The sequence below is a fragment of the Gobio gobio genome (assembly GCF_949357685.1).
Source record: "Gobio gobio genome assembly, chromosome: 5".
Taxonomy (NCBI): Eukaryota; Metazoa; Chordata; class Actinopteri; order Cypriniformes; family Gobionidae; genus Gobio; species Gobio gobio.
This window is the reverse complement of record NC_137101.1, coordinates 7,347,552-7,370,420: the sequence shown is the minus strand read 5'-3', so window position 1 is coordinate 7,370,420 and position 22,869 is coordinate 7,347,552. Positions and strand designations below refer to the sequence as shown.

At 38.8% G+C, this 22,869-nt stretch overlaps 1 protein-coding gene across 2 annotated transcripts; it reads left to right on the top strand.

Annotated features, from left to right (window-relative positions):
- The first annotated feature begins 13 nt into the window (after positions 1-13).
- On the top strand, positions 14-21,797 carry tbc1d30 (TBC1 domain family, member 30). Of its 2 annotated transcripts, XM_079816351.1 has the most exons (14): positions 14-723; positions 1,713-1,877; positions 12,145-12,206; positions 12,310-12,375; positions 12,455-12,580; positions 12,847-13,032; positions 14,945-15,113; positions 15,190-15,358; positions 15,456-15,561; positions 15,736-15,842; positions 16,823-16,962; positions 17,419-17,625; positions 17,743-17,814; positions 20,286-21,797. In XM_079816351.1, exons 1-14 carry the CDS (start codon positions 192-194, stop codon positions 21,170-21,172), a joined length of 2,994 nt encoding a protein of 997 aa, XP_079672477.1. In that variant the 5' UTR covers positions 14-191; the 3' UTR covers positions 21,173-21,797. The 2 variants fall into 2 exon arrangements, with proteins under 2 accessions (XP_079672477.1, XP_079672478.1); XM_079816352.1 differs by lacking the exon at positions 17,743-17,814.
- Positions 21,798-22,869: the final 1,072 nt, after the last annotated feature.

The window sequence follows — 22,869 nt, the reverse complement described above, 5'->3', positions numbered from 1 at the left end:
GCAATCAGGATTTAGACCGTTTCAGGAAGGAAACAAGAGCCTGGGAAAGACACTGCCAACCCCGCTCAAGTAATGGAACACACCCGGAACTCGAGTTCCTTATTGATTCATCTAAAACAATCTTTGGTTTGTACTTATGTGCAGCAAATGTGCAAGAGTGTGTAATGCTGGACTTCAAAGAGCGATAAAACATGTCTGGCGTGGACGTCGCTAAAGAGGAACTTAAGGAGATTGACATATGTGACATCTGCTCGGAGGAGGAGAGTGGAGTTTTCGTCAACTCAGGTGCGTCGTACCTTGACGGCTTCTCGGCGTTTCACAAATGGGTTTCAAAGGGGCGTTCAGACTCTGATGGAAACGGCGAGTGCGTCAAAACAGCTTCATCGTTACCAGCCTCGCTATCCAAGTGCGCAAAAGTGCCTCATGGGTCACCAGCTGGAGAGATCCGTATGGAGAGAGGAGGAGGTGGAGGGGGGGTCCACGAAGCAGGTGTGTATTCGGATGAAGAGGATCTGCTAGCGTCCCGGGCATCTTCTATAATGGACTGTCTGTTAGTGGAGCTCTATGACACGTACAGTAACAGCGTCAGAGGTGTGGACAGCTCGACTGAAGCCTCCAGCTCGGATGCCTTCCTGGGAAGGAGCAACACTGGCTCCAACTTTCTGCAAGAACTTCAGGAGAAACACACGAGACGCCATCAGATGAAATACCTGGATCAGAAAGGTGAGCATCACTTCCCCTTTCAACTGAAGTCAAATCAGTCCAATTTATGTTCTGTATTTCATACCAGACTTAATTATATTAGAATGATTTCTGAAGGATCATGTGACACTGAAGACTGGAGTAATGATGCTGAAAATTCAGCTTTGATCACAGGAATACATTACAAATATATTTAGATAGAAAACAGTTATTTAAATTGTACACTCTAAAAAAAAAAGTTCTATATGGCACCAAAAATGGTTCTTGGCTCGTAATCATATAGGGGAACCTTTTTTAGTGCTATATAGCACCAATTTTGGTGCTTCAGCGGTTCTTCAGAGGTGCTATTTAGCACCTTAGTCAAAGAACCAGTGAAGAACCTCTGAAGAACCGCTGAAGAACCACTGAAGCACCAAAATTGGTGCTATATAGCACTAAAAAAGGTTCCCCTATGATTACGAACCTTTTTTGGTGCCATATAGAACCTTTTTTTTTTTTTTAGAGTGTACTAATATTTCACAGTTTTACTGTATTTTTGCCTTGGCATGAAAGACTTCTTTCAAAAGCTTTTTCTGTTATAATTTATGTATTTTTTTTCCTTTTTGTTTTTAAATCATGTAATAAATAAATAGGAATACGAATATATAAATAAAGGGGTTAAGACGAATAATTTTTCATACTTTTCCATGTACACACAAATACAGAGTGACATTACTCTTTATTAAATGTAATATGATTAGGGTGTTTTTATATGAAATATAGCATGTCATTACAGATACTGCATGAGAACTGACCCAGGTTGTAATGGCACTCTTGAAGCCAGTTAATTCTTAACCCTTTGTTTGCTGAAGTAATTTCACTGTTGTCTCAGGTGCTCAGGGTCAGGCCATAGTGACAATTTGCATACAAAGGTTTTTGTATACACAGTGTTTTGTCAGTCATAATTATCTGAAGCTGTTTGCGTATGTAGTGTGTTTTGCACATTTAAACAAGCTTTATTTTGTGCTCAGGTCCAGAGGAGCTGAAGTGGATCGTTCAAGAGGTGAAGTATCGCATCGCTGTGCAGTCGGCCAAACTGGTGCGTCAGGTCAAGAGGAAGGACCGACAGCGGCAGAAGTTTCAGAAGAACTGTGATATAGTCACTGCCTGCCTGCAAGCCGTCTCTCAGAAAAGACGTAATTACAAATCATTTCCCTCCTCTTGCTGTCATGACCGTTATGAGCTGGATTAAAGGGGACCTATTATGCCCTTTTTCATGTTTTTCATTCACATTTTGACATTGTTGCAGCACCTCTCTTCCCAGTCTGTCAGTAACGCTCTTGGCTGCTTTTCCCAAAAGCATTTTTTGCCAAGTTCAATCATTACCGACATAGTTCAACGATCCAGCGTTTCCCGAAACCATCCGCTTGTTAAGTCATGACGTAAGGAATGCCGTTTCTGGGTCCAAGCCTCAACTCGTTTCACTTGAGAATGCCATCGCCGGACGTTTATGAGCGCTATTTATTCGTATTAAACATCAAACATTTAAAAAAGTTAAACATTTTAAATGCTTACAGTCTACACAACAGTCTCTGTGCTCACAGCGTCACAGACATTAATATTTTATCGATTTATAAAAGATGAATCACTGTCTGGCCATCCGGAATTTTGGTATGGAGATAAAGGTTTTGTAGTATTACTATTACACCACATTGTGTGTGTATATTAGCACCATTTGTTGTTTTTCTTGTGGTATAAGAGAGCGTTTGGACCCGGAATCTTTGCCGTGTGACGTCAGACTTTACAACCGGATAGTTCCACGAACATTCGCAAACAGCATCCCAAAGTTGTGTGGTTGGACCTCCATCCCTCGACCTGTGGTTAGAAGCTTAATTTCTTGTTTCTATGACATGTGGACTTAAAGGGATAGTACACCCAAATAGGAAAATTCTGTCATCATTTACGCCCCCTCAAGTTGTTCTAAACCTGAGTTTTTGTTTTGATTTTTTTGTTTTTGGTCCCCATTGACTTCCATACTATTTTTTTTCAACGGGGTCCATCAACTGTTGGGTTACCAACATTCTTCAAAATATCTTCTTTTGTGTTCAACAGAACAAAAACTCAGGTTTAGCACAACTTGAGAGTGAGTAAATGATGACAGAATTTTCATTTTTGGGTGAACTATCCCTTTAAATCGATCTTGCCTTTGAGCAAAATAAGCAAGCAGATATATACAAATTCCATTAGTTTTTCAAAAGAATTAAAGCCTTGACTTTGAAGAGTGCGCGTGTGCGTGCGATTGAATGAAACATCTGGAAATAAAGCAAAACAGAAGTCTTCAGATGCCATGTTTGTCATTTACAGCAATAATCTGACATTAATTCGATATAGAAAGGATTAACTAGTAGACGTTGTAACTCCACCAGCTGTGTAACGTCATAGGCTGTATTGTTGAACCAGCATGGCTTGAACAACAGATGTGCGACGAAGTTACTATGTTTTTGGGAAGCAGTTGTGACTAGCAAGTTAGTTTCTCCAACGATGCATCGTACTATGGTGGTTAAGCAGTGAGTTACGTCATTGGCCCTGTCCCAAATGGTACATATAATATGCACTTTCAGTCTTGTGGACTTACAATGACTGCCGTGTGCGCGTGTCCGTTAAAGCTACACTATGTAACTTTTTCCGTCCACTAGAGGTCGCCTGTTCAAAACAAAGGCGTAGTTTGATGACGCCACATTTGAGCACAGAATCTTGGGTCATGTGGTCTTCACCTCACAGCCGGTGGGAAAGAGTCAGGGCAGGACTCGGGCAGAAATCATGTTCATGGATGCGATTATTAACATTACTGTAGTGAAGCGGAGCAGGATCGAGTGTTGTGGAGCTGAGCAAGGCCGCTGGAGCGATTGAAGAGCGGGACTGTTATTATGGCATAGTCGCCGGCGGGACTTTTATTATGACACGGTCGCCGGCACCACTTCCTCTTTTCCAGTCATGAGTATGAGGTAACGCAACTCTGTTTATCGTATTAGATATATCTGAGTGTGTTGAAAAGGAAGTTATGACGTTCGCTCGGCGACTGCTATGATACTTGTTCACACTGCAGTGAGAGTAAAGCGTTTCTGCTAAATAAAACCGGAAACCGAGGGGAATGTAGATATGACGCAATCGACAGACGACTCCCTCAAACGCATAGCTCACACGTCCCGGTTCCTTGGTTTAAATAGCAATTTCTCACGATTTACAAATAGTTGGAAACATTTGGGATATTCGAAGTACTCAACTGAACAAAATATATAACACTGGCCTAGTGGTTTTTGGATATTTTACTGCAATAACCCTAAATAGTTCACCTTTAAGTCCATGAGACTGTAGGGTGTCCCATTTGTCATTTTAGGTCTCAGTAGGGTGCTCGCGAGCACCCCCTTTGCGGTCGAAACACTCTAAAAAAAGGTTCGATATGGCACCAAAAATGGTTCTTGGCTCGTAATCTTAGGGTAACCTTTTTAAATGCTATATAGCACCAATTTTGATGCTTCTGTGGTTCTGCAGCGGTAATTCAGAGGTTCTTCACTGGTTCTTTGACTAAGGTGCTATATAGCACCGCTACCATATACCGATCATGTTAAGATATGGTGCTATATAGCACCAAACGTGGTTCCTCTATGATTATGACGAAGAACCATTTTTGGTGCCATATAGAACCTTTTTTTTTAGAGTGTATGCGCCCTCGATGCGCACTTCTTCCCAACAGTCAAAGCGGCGTTATGTCATGAAAGTGCGGACTCGTTGGAAGACCGCAGGGGCTTTCAAACTTTATGATGCCCCAAATATGATGCACCTTTTATGAGGGACCCCCTTCCTGAAATCCATCTGTATGAAAAAACATTTAAACTGTTAGATAAATAGTACGTTTCCAAACTTAAATTGCCTATACTTAATGTTGGATGTATAAACTTGAAGTTTTGTATAAGCAATATTTATAATCAAGGTTTGTAAGCAACGTACGAACCCGGTTACGAATACTGCCTTCCAACCCCAGTGAGCAAGACAAAGGGACTATGGTGAGAAAAACCTCACTAGAAAGATACCAAGCAAACATACAATTCTGGAACGTATGTACGGCAAGAAAGGAGAGAAATATTTAGAAGTGAAACAGTTGATCCATGTTTTCTTTGTCTTTTTATTCTCTGAAATTTTCTGGGGACCCCTTAGAACCTTCTGGAGGACCCCTGGTGGTCCCCGGACCCCAGTTTGAAAACCCCTGGTTTAGGGTGCCATTTGGGACAGAGCCATTGTGCGGGAAACACCCCTGTTTAGTTCCTGTCTCTTTGAAGACCCTCCTTCCGAAAAGCACAATGTGCTCTGATTGGTCGGCTGCACCAGTGTGTTGTGATTGGTCAATCGCTTAAATTGTTTCAACACACTACTAACTAAAGCTTGGTACATACTCCGCAAGAACAAAGAAATTTGTTCGCTTTCTCCAGGTGGCAAGAACAAGAACAAAGCTCGTTCTGGCCAGTATGTTCCATACTTCACGAGAAAAGCAGGTGCCGAACATCTCCTTTTCTCCGCATTAACCCCGCCCACTTTTCAATTCTGACCAATCACACAATAGTTCTCGGACATCCACAAGAAAAAAGTTCTGCTCGAGAACAAGCCCTGGGAGCGAGAACTATTTTTCTCTGTTCTTGTGGAGTAGGTTGTGGCCTTAACTCAACAGGCCTCGCCCCTTTATTCTGCGTATGGAATTATTTAAATGAGGAATATTGTGACGTGTTCGTTCCCGCAAGAAAGCTCAAGACTACAATAGAGGTGTTTGAGGGAGTTCAGAAACAGTGACGCTGATGTAGAGAAGAACTCCCGCTGGAGGGACTTTGTAACTTTGCAAATGCTCAAAGAGCAACATTACACACTCAAGAGAGATGAACATGTTAAAAAAAGCATAATAGTGTCCCTTTAAATTACCCAAGGCCTTTTTAGCTATTTAAAGACTAATGTATTCTCGATTGACTGCACGTCTTAGCTTTCACTGATGCTGGGCGTCTGTTATCCTTCAGCTGTTTTAAAAGGATGCGGTTAGGTGTTATGTAACTTGCATAGATAATGGTTGCCGAACATATATCAAATGTATTTTTGCTTCACCTAGACTAGTTCTCTCAGCTGATATTTTAGAAGTCATTATTCTCAAGTATCTTCCCGCTACTGCAGGATTGACTCCTCCTCACCTTTACAACTCAATTATTTGCATTAGATTCAAAACTCTCACCACGGGTTTCAGGGGCGACTGGGTTTATGACACTGACATGCAAATTAGCACCGTAATGTTATAGTGAGTTCCAATTTTGCTCCCTAATTAGTCGTCCAGCAGGAATTCCCTCACAGTCGTGGATGCAGTCTGTATTAGACCAACAGATAATGTGGCCTTGCATCTCTTAATGTTTTTTTTCCCTCCATTTTATCAACATGCAGCATGACAAGCACTGTCAAACAGGTACAGTATGAAATCACATCAAAACTATAGCACTACATGGCTGCCATCATTCAGTCGATGTCTATTCTTGATGAACGTTTTGTGTTTGTTGACATGTTTATTTTTGTAAGCATGAGTAATGCTGTGTATCCCTGTTGTTTTGTCACTAAGTGTATGTCAGAAAAAATACCTTATCGTCCCATGGAAAAATATCAGGACTATCATTCTTTCTGCCAGAAATGTTTAAACCTCTCACTCTAAATAATTGGGTTGTTTTAACCCAGTGATTGGGTTGTTTTAAGCAAACATTTAACCCAACGGCTGGTTTAAAACGACCCATTCACTGGGTTAAAACAACCCAATTGCTTTTTTTAGAGTGCTGTCTCTCTTTAGAGTGGCTGTCTCGCCACATTAAGGAGTTCCTCATGAGTTTGGGTAAATCGAGACACTTTTGGACAATCATACAATGCTTAAAATGGTCAAATTTACATGACTTTGGCCTGCTGTATATTGTATGGATGGATAGATACTTTAACTTGGAATATTCGGACACACTGTCGTTTTGCATAAAATAAGAAGCCTCCTTATTGACTTATTTTTCCTTATCTCTCTCACTCTGTCATGATGCTTTAAAGCTACAATATGTAATTTTTCGGCGCTAGAGGTCACTTATTCAAATCAAAGGCGTAGCTTGATGACATATTGATTTCGCAGAGCTTTTATTATGCCACAGACGAGTGCTTCTGCTTCTTCCGCTCATGCGTATGTGCGGTAGCAGCGCTGTTTTATCATATTAGATGCATTTGAGTGTGTTGAAAGTTGTTATAATGCTGCTCTGTGCGTTCGCTCTGCGGCTACTAGGGGTGGCACGGTTCACAAAACCCACGGTTCGGTTCGTATCACGGTTTTAGGGTCACGGTTCTCGGTTCTGTACGGTTCTTGTTGTTGTTTTTTTTTAATCGTTAACACTCCAGAAATTTACTTCAGCATATGATATATAGCTTAATCACCCACAATTTAGGATACAGTATTAAAAAATTGTTATATCATGTAGAAGTTGTTTCCTAACTGTCTGTCTACCGAGTTCGACACATTGGCGTAACATTTTTCATGTTAATCATGTCAATTTTGATCAGAACAATGCACTGTGGCTTTAATTCAGCTGACCTGATTAACAAATTTCACCATGAAGTGTTCTGTGTGTTTCACAATCACCATATTCCAGCGCTGTGAATTTTTTTTTAAATAAAATACACGAAAACACAACACTGCCAGATGTTTTTGCCCAAACTTCAAAGGCATGTTTAAATTATTAAAACTATAAGCATATCTTAACTTTTAAATGTTAAATTTATCATGTGAACTACTTATATACAACATGTTATATGCATGTGTGTATGAGACAGAGGGGAACACGGTTGCATTTGCAGCAGATATATGCTGCCCATCATAAATCAAAGCATGAGACAGACAGGGGTCGGAGGAGAACACCGGGAAATGTGACAGAATGGACAATATTTGTCTGTATTTGCAATACACGAGCCGCGGTTCAGCTCCCGCTCTCCGCACTGCATGTCCACACACATACCTCTTATTTCGCGCGAAAAGGAGACCAACTGTCTGAGGTTACATACGGGCACGAGGATACATTGCGCATGCGACGCACACACTCCGAACCGAGACAAGCGAACCGAACGGTTCGTTTTTTTTCCATGTACCGTGCCACCCCTAGCGGCTACTATGTCTATGAGACACTTGTTCACACTGCAAAATAGATCAATATAAGGCATGGTAAAACTTGGTACTCGCGGTAAATCAAGAAAACCAGAATGAAAAGATTGAAATCTAAACTATGTTGAGCTGTATAACAATGATTAATGTTCTGTCAGTGAATGTCTCCAAACAGTTGCTCACCTGTCTAATAAAGCACATAATATATTAAAGCGTCTTTGGTGTTTCCATGGTTTCTACAAAATAAAACCGGAAATCGAGGATAACGCGGGTATGATGTCATTGATAGGCGACGTACGGACACAGTCCGTGTCCTGGTTAAAATTGCTTATTGCTCTGGATTTAAACATTCTTAGAAGCATTTTGGGTAATGCAAGTACTCAAGTCAACAAAATATATAACACTTCTAATGGTTTTTGGATATTTTAATCCAAAAATCTTACATATTGTGCCTTTAAAACTACATGATAAAGAACTAACTTAAAACAATGTACTATTTCCTTTAAGTGCCTTAAAGAAGAGCATTTCCCTTTTTTTTTAGGCTGTAGAGACATAACTGAAATAATTTGGTGAAGTGATATGGAACTGTAATGCGGTCAAGAAAATAATTGCACACCTCAGAACGTTCGTCAACCAATCAGATAAAAGCATTCAACAGGCCATTAGTATAAAGTGAATGTATAACAGCTTGGCTACTTTAGCCTCATAACTATTCTAAATTCTTTGTAAACTACGACTTCTTGGGGCTTATTGATAAATCATTCAGAACACTTGCAAAATACTGTATGACTGAATCAATGGTGGTTTAACCATCTTATCCTTATTCTTATCTTGGGATTTTAGCCTATAATTAGGTCCTACGACTCTGTTTACTATTAGATTTTCTTGTGAATTTGGATACATAGTGTTTATTTCCTTGTTCCTTGTTATTAAAGATCAATACTAAAGTTGGCAGCATGGATGGCACTAGTCATTCGTACACTGGCCATTGTTTTCCTCAGCTGTCTCTGGCCCTTCCTCCAGAGCTCCAGCGGTCCCTCCTCCTTCACAACCCCTGAATGTGACGCTCATATGTGGGAGTAGACGCGCGCATCACCGCGCCTCTCCCATAGCATCCTGCGCGTTCGTTTCGATCACCTTTGATTTTTATGCTATTTATAATTCTTATGTTTCAGATACAGACATGCATCTTCATGTACGATGATAAATGATCTTCTCCTTTGTTTTATTGATATCATAACGAGTAGGGTATATGTTTAGATGAGATGATTCTCGGGATGAGAGAATCGTTTTAAATGCGCGGTCAAACGGAACTCGTCCTCACAGGTTTTTCTCCAGATGAAGCAGGAAAGGTTTGTTTCCACTAAGAGATCGAGGGTGTGTATGAAACGGCAGAATGCACCTGGAGGAGTCGGTAATATTATCAGTAATGTGCTGAAGAAACGCAATGGCATCTCTAGAAGAGCGCCGCGCCTGCTGTGCACCCTAGAGCCAGGTGAATACAGCATGCTTTAATATCATTATTCATATTCATTAATCTTTATAGATACAACACTAACTACGGTTTATTTCTAAAATGCCCATTTATTTGCACTGGTGCTCAATGCAGAGTGGCGATAATTAGGTGTCCTGAGGGCCTTCGCTTTTTTATTAATACATATTTTATCAGCTATATTTATATTGTTTAAGTAAACTATATTAATACATTTAAATTGAGAAATATTATGGTTTTAGCTTTGAGGTGTCCTGAAAGTTTGAATAGGCTATGAAATATTTTCCCTATAATGAAAAATAAAAATACAAAAATGTGTTTGAAATGCATTTATTTTATGCTAAGTATAGGCCTACTACACATACATTACATATTTATGTAGGCTACTTAATATAAATACTCTGCAACTGTACTTTTGGTGAACTAAATTGAGTTACTTAAAGGAAAAAACTACTTAATGCACTTTAGTTGTCCGGAAGTAGTGCTGAGGTGCAAATTTGATTGTGCTAAAATGGCAACACTTTAAATATATTTCATTTAAAGACTGATAGATATTGTACAGTGATCTATCCTTATAGTGATAATAAAACACATTTTATGCTTAAAATTAAAAAATATGCAATGGGCAATAAAGAATTAGGCCTTTATAATATTTTACATTATAATATTTTATCAGCAAATCTCTTGTTAATGTATTTATAGTATACTTAGTATGAAATTAAATGTATTTTAAATACATTTTGGTATTGTTTTTTTCACTAGGGTTGTTATTCTATAAATATTATAGGCTCAGTTTTAAATACTAGCCTATAGGTAATAATTGACAATTGTTTTGAATGTTCTTTTTAATGTCTGAGATGGTCAGTACATAACATCCAGACATGTTGTGCAGAATATGAGTGCAGTTGAGGGCTGGAGAGATGATCGTAATCATGTAGGTTAATCCGGAACAGCCTCGGCTGACGAGTGAAAAAGATGCAGTAATGGCGCCACTCCTGTTTATCATTTATACCATGAAACTATGACAGAGATGGACTCAGGTTGGTCTTCTTATTGGTATTCTTATGCACCGAGAGTGTGTAGGAGAAACGCCGCTTCCTATTTCACATCGTGTGGATGAGGTAGAGTTGTTTACATGCGCGTTTGACAGGATTTAGCATCTTTAGCCATGGCTAATGTGAAGGTTACATCAATTTAAAGAATTCGGCGTGTTGTTGTTGCTCTTTAACGCTCAACACGACGTCTTAACAATGAAAAAACACCGTTTATTTCGTCGTGATACAGGATGGTGTTGTGTATCCGGAAGAAACTGGAGGCGGAAGTGAGATTCAGCACCGCTCCGCAACGGACAGCGTCGTTTATCAACTATTCGATATTCAGCGTTTGGTTTCTGCGTCGTGGTCGATAATACACTCCAGTCATTTCTGTTGCATTATCCGTGTTTATTCCTGTTAGACAAAGAAGAGAGTTAGGTAACCTGCCTGTGATATATAATGAGCCATTGAATGACAACAAACCTTATTTATTATTAATGGGTCAAGTCGGGATGATAAAAGGTCATTTTACTGCTCAAGAAACATTTATGATTTTTGTTGAAAGCAGTTGTGTAAAAATTGTGTTTTAGGACTCTTTGATGAATAGAAAGTTTAAAACAGTGTTTATCTGAAATAGAAAGCTTTTGTAACATTGTACTACAGTTCAAAAGTTTTGGGTCGGTAAGAATTATTATTATTATTATTATTTTTTGGGAAAGAACTTAAAGAAATTTAGTGACAGTATATATAGACAGTTATAATGTTGCAAAAGCTTTATATTTCAGATAAATACAGTTCTTTTGAACTTTCTATTCATTAAATAATCCTGAAAAAAAAATTGTAACCAACTGTTTTCAACATTGATTATAATAATAAATGTAAATATATTCAAATAGAAAAAAAGTTATTATAAATTGTAAAAATATTTCACAATAATACTGTTTTTGCTGTATTTTGTATCAAGTAAATGCAGCCTTGGTGAGCAGAAGAGACAGTTTCAGTACGGTTGCTAAACTTTTGACTGGTTGTGTGTGTGTGTGTGTGTGTGTGTGTGTGTGTGTGTGTGTGTGTGTGTGTATATATATATATATATAATGTAATGAATGTTAAATATCAAGAATTTGAAACCATGAATATTTTAACCGAATATATTTCTTGTACCTGTTTTGAGTTCAGTTTAATTTTTGGTAACACTTCACATGAGGTTTCATTAGTCAACATTAGTTAACATGAACTGACAAAAATAAATATTTGTATAATATAAATACTACAAATATTTCTAAAGCGTTTATTAATCTCAGTCAATGATAATCTCAACTTTTACTAATAAGTTGTAACTGTTAACATTAGATAATGAACATGAACTAACAATGAACAGTTGTATTTTTGTTAATTAATGTTAACAAAGATTAATAAGAATCTATTGCTCATTGTTAGTTAATATTAGTTAATGCATTAACTAATGGAACCTTATTGTAAAGTGTTAACATTTTTTTTTTATATAAATTAATTACTTTTTAAAAAAAATAAACCAACAAGAATTGCAACCTATCCTGCTATAATTGTAATTTATTTACAATTAATGAAATATTTTTTTCATTATTTAATTATTAATCCTGAGTGGTGATTACATAACATCCCATCATTCATTAGTTAATGAAACACCTGCATCGACAGATGTCTTCATATGGTCATCATTGTCTCTGATTGTCCACCATTTTGTCTTATTGCAGGGGTGGACACCAGGTTGAAGTTCACTATCGAGCCCTCTCTAGGCAAGAACGGCTTTCAACAAGTATGTATTAGATGCCTACTATGGGCATAAAACCCTCAAAGAGCAATAAACCAACAAATTGGTTTGTTTCATGTTGATTGTTACTGGTTGCTTTACTTTGCAGTGGTACGACGCCCTGAAAGCAGTGGCCAGACTCCCTGTGGGTATTCCCAAAGAGTGGAGGAAGAGGGTGAGTGTGCTGGAAATGTCACTGCTTTCACATCCGTGACATTTTACACACTGTTTAATGTTTGGTTGTTTTCATATAGGTATGGCTGACCCTGGCTGACCAGTACCTCCACAGCATCTCCATAGACTGGGAGAAAACCATGAGATTCGCCTTCAACGATCGCAGCAATCCAGATGACGACTCTTTGGGAATCCAAATAGTGAAGGTTGATATATGTAGTTATATGCAGTTATTTTAAGGCTATAGCGTTATGAGGCAAGCAAATAAATTGAGGCTTTAGAGCTATTTAATGGAAGGAAGTGAGTCAGATAAAAGGTTAAATGGCGCTGGGTATTTGCTCATTGCAGTGCGTCAGTTAAATGGGTAATGGAGCAGGATGTGTTTGTGTGTGTAGCACTTGTGTGCAACTGAGCAAAGTTCAGTGTGCTTGTGTACATAGGTAAGTCACACTTTGTTTTCCCCTCTCCTCAGGACCTGCACAGGACAGGCTGCAGTTCCTACTGTGGCCAGGAGGCGGAGCAGGACCGGGTGGTGCTGAAGCGGGTACTGCTGGCGTACGCCCGCTGGAACAAGTCTGTGGGCTACTGTCAGGGCTTCAATGTTCTGGCTGCCCTCATTCTGGAGGTCACGGAGGGAAACGAAGGAGATGCATTAAAGGTTTGCCTAGATCTACATGAATTCTGGGAATTGTTATTTTAAATCTCATTAAGGTGGGGTATCATGTATTTGTTGAATCCTGAATATTATTGCTAGCTAAAACATATCAAAGCTGAAATTAAATCAAATATATAAATATTAGTTTTCAAAAACAAACAAAAATAACGACTTTATTCAAAAATGTCTTCTAGCCTGTGTCAGACTCTTACACTGTTGACGCAGTGTAAACATTGGAGCACTTCCAAAACTCCAACAAATTTTAACCTCTAATATTATCGTAATGTATCAACTGAGAGGTTTCCCTGTATAGTTAACACCGCATTAAAGCTGATTTATACTTTTGCGTCGGACCTGCGCTGAGCTTCTACACATCGATTTTCATTTAAATTTCTGCGTCCTTGTCCACATCGACATGCAGTTACACATGCAGTGGGAGAATGTGTACCCCTGAGGGAGGGGTTCTGGCAGACCAATCACAGCGCTCGCGGTCCGCGTAGAATTGACACGTTGTTACATTTTTGGAGAGGTGCACGTCAGGGTATGTCTTATGCTACGTTCACACCAAACGCGAATAGAGCGTCAAAATCGCGTCTACCGCATCTAGTTTGACGCGTGAACATTTTGAATCCATTCACGCATTCGCGGCGAATTGGACGCGCGTAGAAATTGAACGTTTGAAGCGAAATAGACGCACGTGTTCAAGTCGGTCCGGGAGAAATATGTCATAAAACACCACTCTGCCTCTTTTCATTTTCATTAAAAATATATATTAAGCATTAATAGCCACACAAATGTGGTCCAGGCAACTCCTACATTATCTTAACTGCATGTATATTTAAATATACTTAAAACAATAAAGTTATGAAACTTTTCTTTGCCCTCAGTCAAAACGATTTGGCAGACATCAAATTATAGATTCATGACACCAAAGATCACCCATTAGATACACACAAGACGAACCACTACAGGACATCAGAGCCAGAGGCAAACGTCAGAAGGACTAGCCGAGGAAAGGCTGCTCTCGCCGGGGTTAATGAGCTCTGAGCGCCCGGTGATTGCCTGGATCTCACAACTCCAAAAACATAAGATAATTTTTTTTAAATAGGTGCTCTTTATAAATAAACCACAGATTTGAGCTTTAAACAACTACATTCCCACCTGAAAAAGTCTTAAAACTACATTTTGTGACACAATAGTAGTATTTTTAAATTATGCAGGGTTTCTCATCACATCACTTCACCACGTGACAGCAGCGAGCAGGCTCCTGATTGGTTAACGCGGTGCAAATTGACGGCAAAGTTCAGATTTTTCAACTCGACACTGATTCGCTTCAAACGCGTGGATGCACAAAAAGCACCACTCGCGCATAACGCGCGTATAGCATATATTTCTGTCAATAGATCCTCCTAAATATTACACACTGCACCTTTAAGAAAATCAAACTATCATTATCAGGAGATATCATTCTGAATAATCGGCTATCGTATCGGCGGAGAGATTTTGTATCGGTGAATCAATAAATAACTAATAAAGAAAAAAAACTGAAATAAAAATAAATTAAACCTAAATAGCTATATTTAAAAATAATAATAATAATAACATGACAAAAACATGAAAACGTGAAAAGTATAAAATATTATATAAAAGCTAATTCAAAATATTAATAAAACTAAAATTAAAATCTTTGCAACTTATCCTACAACAATTGGGCAAATTATTTATTTACATTTATGAATTCTCTTTTATGAATTTAATTATAATTTTATTTTATTCATATATTATTATTATTAATTTTATTTGTTAATTGAAAATCTACTTTAAAAAAACTATTTTTTTTATAAAAAAGCTATTATCTTCTATAAGCAAAAATAATTGCTAAACCTAATCAACTTTTACTATCCCTCTGGTTTAGGTTATGATCTATTTGATCGATAAGGTGCTTCCCGATAGTTACTTCGCCAATAACCTGCGTGCCCTCTCCGTGGACATGGCCGTGTTCAGAGATCTTCTGCGACTGAAGCTTCCAGAACTTTCTCAGCATCTCCACCACCTCCAGAAAGTAGCCAATCGGGAAGGAGGAGGTATGCAGCAACCCTGTAAATATGTCTGGATGTGAAAGAACGATGTCCGTAATGGCTCAACTGCATTGTGTTTCAGGCAGCTATGAGCCTCCACTTACCAACGTCTTCACCATGCAGTGGTTTTTGACCATGTTTGCCACCTGTATGCCCCATCACACCGTGCTGAAGATCTGGGACTCTGTCTTCTTTGAGGGCTCTGAAATGCTGCTGCGTGTAGCGCTGGCCATCTGGGCTAAACTCGGAGAGTAAGTTCACTAAGAGTTGGTTGCACTGTCGATTAGATTGCGAAAGAAAATGATGTGCTCATAAATGAAAAATGAGAAACATTTTCAACCCTCTCAGGCGAATTGAGGAGTGCCAGACTGCTGATGAATTTTATAGCACTATGGGCTGCCTGACACAGGAAATGCTGGAGCACAATCTGATCGACTCCAATGAACTCATGCAGGTAAGATCATGAATAAATGAATGTGTCATTAATTATATATAAACCTTATCATACAGATCGAGGGTAACGGCTTTAATGTTGCAGAATTGTGTTTGAAAATGGCGAAAGCTTAGTTTATCCGGCTGTGTTTGGGGCTGAAAGTGTGTGTGAAAACGCTTGTTTTGCTCCTGACAGATGGTCTACTCCATGGCCCCGTTCCCGTTCCCCCAGCTGGCTGAGCTCAGGGAGAAATACACCTACAACATCACCCCCTTCCCTGCCCCGGTCAGAGCCAACAGCAGGTATGAGAGCTGGAGACACTCCACGCCCACAGCACAGATTGCAATCGTGAGAGTTTAGCAGCCATATAAACACGTTACTACGAGACTGCAGGGTGTTGTTTTATGGCACCTGTGTATATTGGCATGCAAATATCAAAAGCAAATGTTCTGCCTTATCTTGACAAGGTTTACACTCAGTTTAAAGATAATGTCCGTTTATTTTAAGAGAGCATCGATGCAATGATAACGCGCTTTATTTTAATAATAATATATATATATATATATATATATATATATATATATATATATATATATATATATATATATATATATATATATATATATATATATATATATATATATATATATATATATATAATATAATATAAATATTTATTACTTTGTTTCTTTTTTATGTCCTATTTTATTTTTTAATTTTGTATTACATTTTTAAATGTTTCAATTGCATTTAATTATTTATTAATTACATTTTATATTATATTATTTGTTGTTTAATGTATTTATGCATTTTATTACTTTTTGTTTCTTCTATTTTATTTTAAAAAAATTTAAATTTCTTTTTACATTTTATTATATTTTTCAATTAAATTATATATTTTATTATTTAATATTTTATTACATGCATTATGTTTTGTTTTTGTTTTTTATGAAAATATTTTTCTATTTTATTGTATAATATAATTACATTTTTATATAATATTATTATTATTATTATTAATAATAATTTATTTTTGCATTTAATTTTATTATTTGTTTAATATTTAGTTTCATGCATTATTCGTGCAATTTATAAAAAAAATTTGATGTATTTTCAATAATATCTAATTCAATAATATATATTTTTAAATACATAATTACATTTTGAAATGAATGTATTTTAAAATGATATTATTTAAAAATATATTCTATTATTTTGCGAAAAATATATTCTATTATTCTATTATATTATGATATAATTGTATTATTTTTCCTCTGTATAGTCTGGCACTCCATGGATGGGAGAGTGATGATGATGCTGACATTGATGATGAAGACTCTATTGTCACGGCCCTGGGCTGCCTGGGGCCTCTTGGTGGGCTTCTGGCCCCTGAAATCCAAAGATACCAAAAGCACCTTAAAGGTCTGTGTCTGAATACATTTCACAAGTCAAAAACCGAAAGGAAGTGGATTTAATAGTGCATAGTTACAAACATGATTTATGTCCTTCTGACCACAGACTGACCCCATTTATAAAATGCACGAGATGTTTGATTTCTTAATGATTAGCGTTTTATAAGTCACACTAAACTATATTGGCTAGATTTCATGGAGTAATGCAAACATGAGCTCAGTGTAGCTCACTCTGCCAACCTAACCCTGGCCAGATGGAAGCCTCAAATGGATTTAATCCTCTGCATTTGTCAGTTCTTGTTGTATCTGAGGTGGGTCGAGTCATTCAAGCTGTCCTTAATTACAGTCTTCAGTTCCAGTGCAACTTAATAAATGGAACGTTTGGAAAGAAGCCGACGCAGCCGATACTCAAGTTAGCCTGTAAAATGTGTCACAAATGTTCTTTCTGTTTTCATCTGATCTGCAGATCAGAGATCGGAGCAGAGCTCACACGGCAGTAACATGGCCGAGCTCAGTCCCGGGGCGGTGGGCGCGGGACGGGCCGAGCACCAGGCGGCCATCAACAGCATGATGCAGGAGCGCATGAGCATTGACATCAGCGCGCTGAAGAAACAGTACTCGCGCATCAAACAAAAACAACAGCAGCAAGCCGGGCTACTTTACATCCATACAGGTAGCAGGATCATACTGATATTATGACCAATACACACGTTTTACTGTCAGAGATGAGTTCAGGAAGTGACAGACGGGATATGAAGTGTTAGTCAGTGTATTGTGACATTTTTCCCAGGACCTCCAGTGGAAGCTGAAACTATTGAACCTCATCAGCCCAGTAAACAGCAGAACCAACACACTCACACTGGTATTGATCTTCACGGGTCAACTATGGCTTCATTATACTGTAGATATATGGTGCAGTAGATCTGTTTTGATCGGTGTTGGGTCTGCTGGTGTATAATGCAATAAATCACACATTAATTTGTCATTTTGGTGATGGCTGGACTGATTAATCAAAGCATTTTTTTTTCATCATGATTTTTTATATTTTCTTTAGAGGGGATTTGTATACGCTAAAGATTCTTCATTACTTTTTTTTCAATTTATTTAAATATTGGAAGATTGCAATAGCGCCATTACAGGGCATAATGGACTTAAAGCCAACATGAAATCATAATAGGTCATATTTATGTTCATAACGCACATTCATACATTCATCTTATTTATTTTCTTACACGATTCAATACTTCAAACTATTAAAAAATATATAATTAAGTGTGTACTGTCTGTGTATAATTGTTATGCATATATAAATACACACTCATTCATGTATACATTTAAGAAAGATTTGCATGTATATACTGTATATATTAATTTCATTTATATTATATATAAATATTTTAAATGTAAACAAATTTTTCTTAAATATATACATGCATGTGTGTATTTATATACATAATTATACACAGTACACCCATATATTATGTAAACACAAACTTATTTTGAATGCGATTAATCGCGATTTGACATCACTAATATATATATATATATATAATACACTCACCTAAAGGATTATTAGGAACACCATACTAATACTGTGTTTGACCCCCTTTCGCCTTCAGAACTGCCTTAATTCTACGTGGCGTTGATTCAACAAGGTGCTGAAAGCATTCTTTAGAAATGTTGGCCCATATTGATAGGATAGCATCTTGCAGTTGATGGAGATTTGTGGGATGCACATCCAGGGCACAAAGCTCCCGTTCCACCACATCCCAAAGATGCTCTATTGGGTTGAGATCTGGTGATTGTGGGGGCCATTTTAGTACAGTGAACTCATTGTCATGTTCATGTCCAATTTGAAATGATTCGAGCTTTGTGACATGGTGCATTATCCTGCTGGAAGTAGCCATCAGAGGATGGGTACATGGTGGTCATAAAGGGATGGACATGGTCAGAAACAATGCTCAGGTAGGCCGTGGTATTTAAACGATGCCCAATTGGCACTAAGGGGCCTAACGTGTGCCAAGAAAACATCCCCCACACCATTACACCACCACCACCAGCCTGCACAGTGGTAACAAGGCATGATGGTTCCATGTTCTCATTCTGTTTACGCCAAATTCTGACTCAGAAATCGAGACTCATCAGACCAGGCAACATTTTTCCAGTCTTCAACTGTCCAATTTTGGTGAGCTTGTGCAAATTGTAGCCTCTTTTTCTTATTTGTAGTGGAGATGAGTGGTACCCGGTGGGGTCTTCTGCTGTTGTAGCCCATCCGCCTCAAGGTTGTGCGTGTTGTGGCTTCACAAATGCTTTGCTGCTTACCTCGGTTGTAACGAGTGGTTATTTCAGTCAAAGTTGCTCTTCTATCAGCTTGAATCAGTCGGCCCATTCTCCTCTGACCTCTAGCATCAACAAGGCATTTTGGCCCACAGGACTGCCGCATACTGGATGTTTTTCCCTTTTCACACCATTCTTTGTAAACCCTAGAAATGGTTGTGCGTGAAAATCCCAGTAACTGAGCAGATTGTGAAATACTCAGACCGGCCCGTCTGGCACCAACAACCATGCCACGCTCAAAATTGCTTAAATGACCTTTCTTTCCCATTCTGACATTCAGTTTGGAGTTCAGGAGATTGTCTTGACCAGGACCACACCCCTAAATGCATTGAAGCAACTGCCATGTGATTGGTTGATTAGATAATTGCATTCATGAGAAATTGAACAGGTGTTCTAAATAATCCTTTAGGTGAGTGTATATGTATGTGTGTGTGTAAATTTTCTCTGTTTTTTTCGGATTCTAAAATCACTTTAATTTTCCTCGGCATCACAAAGCCCCATTCTGTTTTCACCTTGAATATCCTGTTTAAAGCCGGGTTCACGCTATACGATTTGGCAAATTTTGAGAATCCTAAAAGATTCCTCTGATCCTAGACTAAAATCTGTAGTCTCGGATTGCTAGTTTTGCATGTTTGCCAACAGCCGATTAATGACCATTGTGATCAAATTTGACCTCTGACGAAATTCTGCCAGCGTCTGAAATTTACAGGCACCGTCCTGCAGGTTTTTTCCATTTTTCGTTTCAAGACAAGCCATGAGCAACATTATTGCTAGAGATTGTTTTTCTTTGCCTGCCACCATTTCAATCACTTATGTAATCTCACCGTCACCGAACGTGCCAATGACTGATGATGTAAAACTCTGGACGAGTCTTCTTGTGCACGTTTTTGACTGCCATACAGTCTGACAACAGTGTGCACCCGGTTTAACTTTCATGTTGACAGTCTGTTTATAGTTACTGCTGTTTTCTCACTCATTGTTATTGATTCTTCACAGACAAGTGTCCAGCCACCAGTGTCCTTGCCTCCCAAATTGGTCCCTCCCCTGTGGTCAACCACCTTCTGTTGGGTAGGAAGCCCAGATCCGATCAGCGATCCTCAAAGAATTGTATCATCCATAATGGTGGAGTTCCCCATGCCCACTCCACCCCCAACCAGGATCAGATGATACGGCCAAGGCATCATTCCCCGTGGCGCACCCATGTGCGTGCGCACCGCAGGAACATCGCCAGGGCGCGGGCACAGCTCGGCTTTGATGATTCTCTGGAGATAGAAGACTGTCAAACTGACACGAGCAAAACGGAAGAAGCATCTGAAGAGGGAGAGGAGAGAAGACTTGAGGATGACGAGCAAGAGAAGTTGGAAGATGAAGAGCAAGAGAAGTTGAAGGATGACGAGCAAGAGAAGTTGGAGGATGACGAGCAAGAGAAGTTGGAGGATGACGAGCAAGAGAAGTTGGAGGCTGGAAGCTCAGATGTCTCTCAGCAAGATCACAGCCCTGGAGAAGGAGAGGAACTCCAGCAGATCGACAACCAGCTGTCTTCTCTGGAACTGGAACCAGAACCAGCTTCTGATCCACCAACTCCAGAACCTCAACCTGAGCCCACGGCCCCAGCTCCGCTCCCATCCACCCGACGTCCAGGTTCAGACTCTTCCGCCTCAGAAAGTGGAGGCTCCCTCAGGAGAAGCCCTTCAACGCTGGCAGGAGAACCTCCAAAACCTCAGCAGATCTTCTCGCCGTTCCCCTGCATCAAAACCCCTCGCAGGTCCATTGCTGCGAGAAACTTGGGCCTCTACGGCCCAACTGCCAGAACTCCAAACGTGCACTTTCCCCAGATGAGCAGAAGCATGAACTGTGTAGGAAGCACCACGAAGCGCCGATGATGAATTGTGGACTACAGACGAGCACGAGACGTTTGGTTTCGAAACTCCCGACCTACCATGAAAGCACATGCATTCTGAACTCTAGTAAGCTTCCAGATACTCCGAAACATGCCTGAAGACTCCATTTACATTTAGGAACCATATTGGATAATTTAATGCTCCCATTTTATTTTTTAATGAAATCCTACCAAAACATCTGGGAATAATACCCGGCAGACACGATCGAATGATGGTTCCACAAGCTCTTTCTGCATGTTCAGGTCACCAGTATTCGCTACAATGCACTGTGTATGTTTACTCATATGCTCCAAAGCTAGGAAAATCACAATCACGTTTATGTAAAATATCTCATGTTATATGACGGTGGGAAATGCTGCAGTTCTGCATCTTCATTTTTCAGTCTGAGACTTCACAATCAAGCCAAACACTTTTCTCTTCACTTCTGTTGATCTTTCCTTTGGTAAATTATTTGTTTGTCATCTGAATAATACAAGTTGTTGTCATTTTAGTTTTTTGCTTTTTGCGACTGAATGTCCCTTTGAACGCTTCTCTTTATCAACCATTGTTGCTTATGAGTAGTGGAGGATCACAGACGCCCCAGAGAATAAAATACATGCAAGTATGGAAAAAAAAAACCTTTTCAGTTTCTACTTATTTCTGCTATTTCCTCTCACAGGTTGAAACTACAGTAGTTTTAGGTAAACAATGACACCTATCCGGAATGTAAAACGTAACTAAAATCACACATAAACCACCAATATATCATTAAGTCTTTTCTGAGCTTAGTAGAGATTGTACTGGTTAAATTGTAATGTAACACCAATAGTCATTTAATCTGGCGTCTCTACCATTGCCTCATGAATCATTGAAATGTAAAATGCCTCCAGTCTGAAGTGGTTTTTATAATGAACTCTTTAAAAACCTTACAGGACTACACAAACTCTACACACCTAAGACACAAGAGCTGTTAAAGCTCCTGTTATTCCACTCATTTTAAATGCTAAAAATGCAATAGACATAATATGCTTTGTTGAAAGTTTTTGGACACATATCTGGTCGCAGGTTTCTTTGTTCCTAGTCCCTTCCATATTTCGGATTGTGTACATTTTACAGTGAGCATACTGTAAACAGCAGTTACCATCATATGATGTCTAAAATGTCCCAAACCAAGGGCTGTGCTTTCTTAAAGGTGCAGTAAGCAACTTCTGAGAAACACTGTCGCTATTTGAAATCACCAAAACACGCCCCTACCCAAAAGGATCCATGTTAGCCACGCCCCCAATTTCACAAACATGATATGCTGGACAGGCACCTCCCCCCTTATGGGTGGACACGCCCCTAACTGCTGATTGTCTACATGTGTGTTTTGGTGCTCAGTCCAATCCACTTTCAACAGCGTTTCTCAGAAATTGCTTACTGCACCTTTAAAGTCGGCATGAAATGGAAGTTAGCTTCTTGATCAACAAAAAATAAAAAATAATAAAATGAAGAAAAAAAAGTAGGGCGTGATTTTTTTCTATGGGGATTTGATTGGATGGTTGTGGTTTGCTATTGGTTGCTCTCATGTGAGTGACAGGTTGCTCCGCCCTCACACCAGTAAACACATCATCTGAGAAAAGAGATGGGGAAAAAAGGTTATATTGATTTAAAGACTACGAGGCTCGTGAATTTAAAAAAAACATTACGTACACGGATAA

Coding starts and splice junctions, on each gene's coding strand:
- tbc1d30 (XM_079816351.1), top strand. CDS start 192: ATGTCTGGCGTGGACGTCGCTAAAGAGGAACTTAAGGAGATTGACATA. Junction 15,562..15,735: donor ACTCCAATGAACTCATGCAG/GTAAGATCATGA, acceptor TGCTCCTGACAG/ATGGTCTACTCCATGGCCCC. Junction 15,843..16,822: donor CCGGTCAGAGCCAACAGCAG/GTATGAGAGCTG, acceptor TCCTCTGTATAG/TCTGGCACTCCATGGATGGG.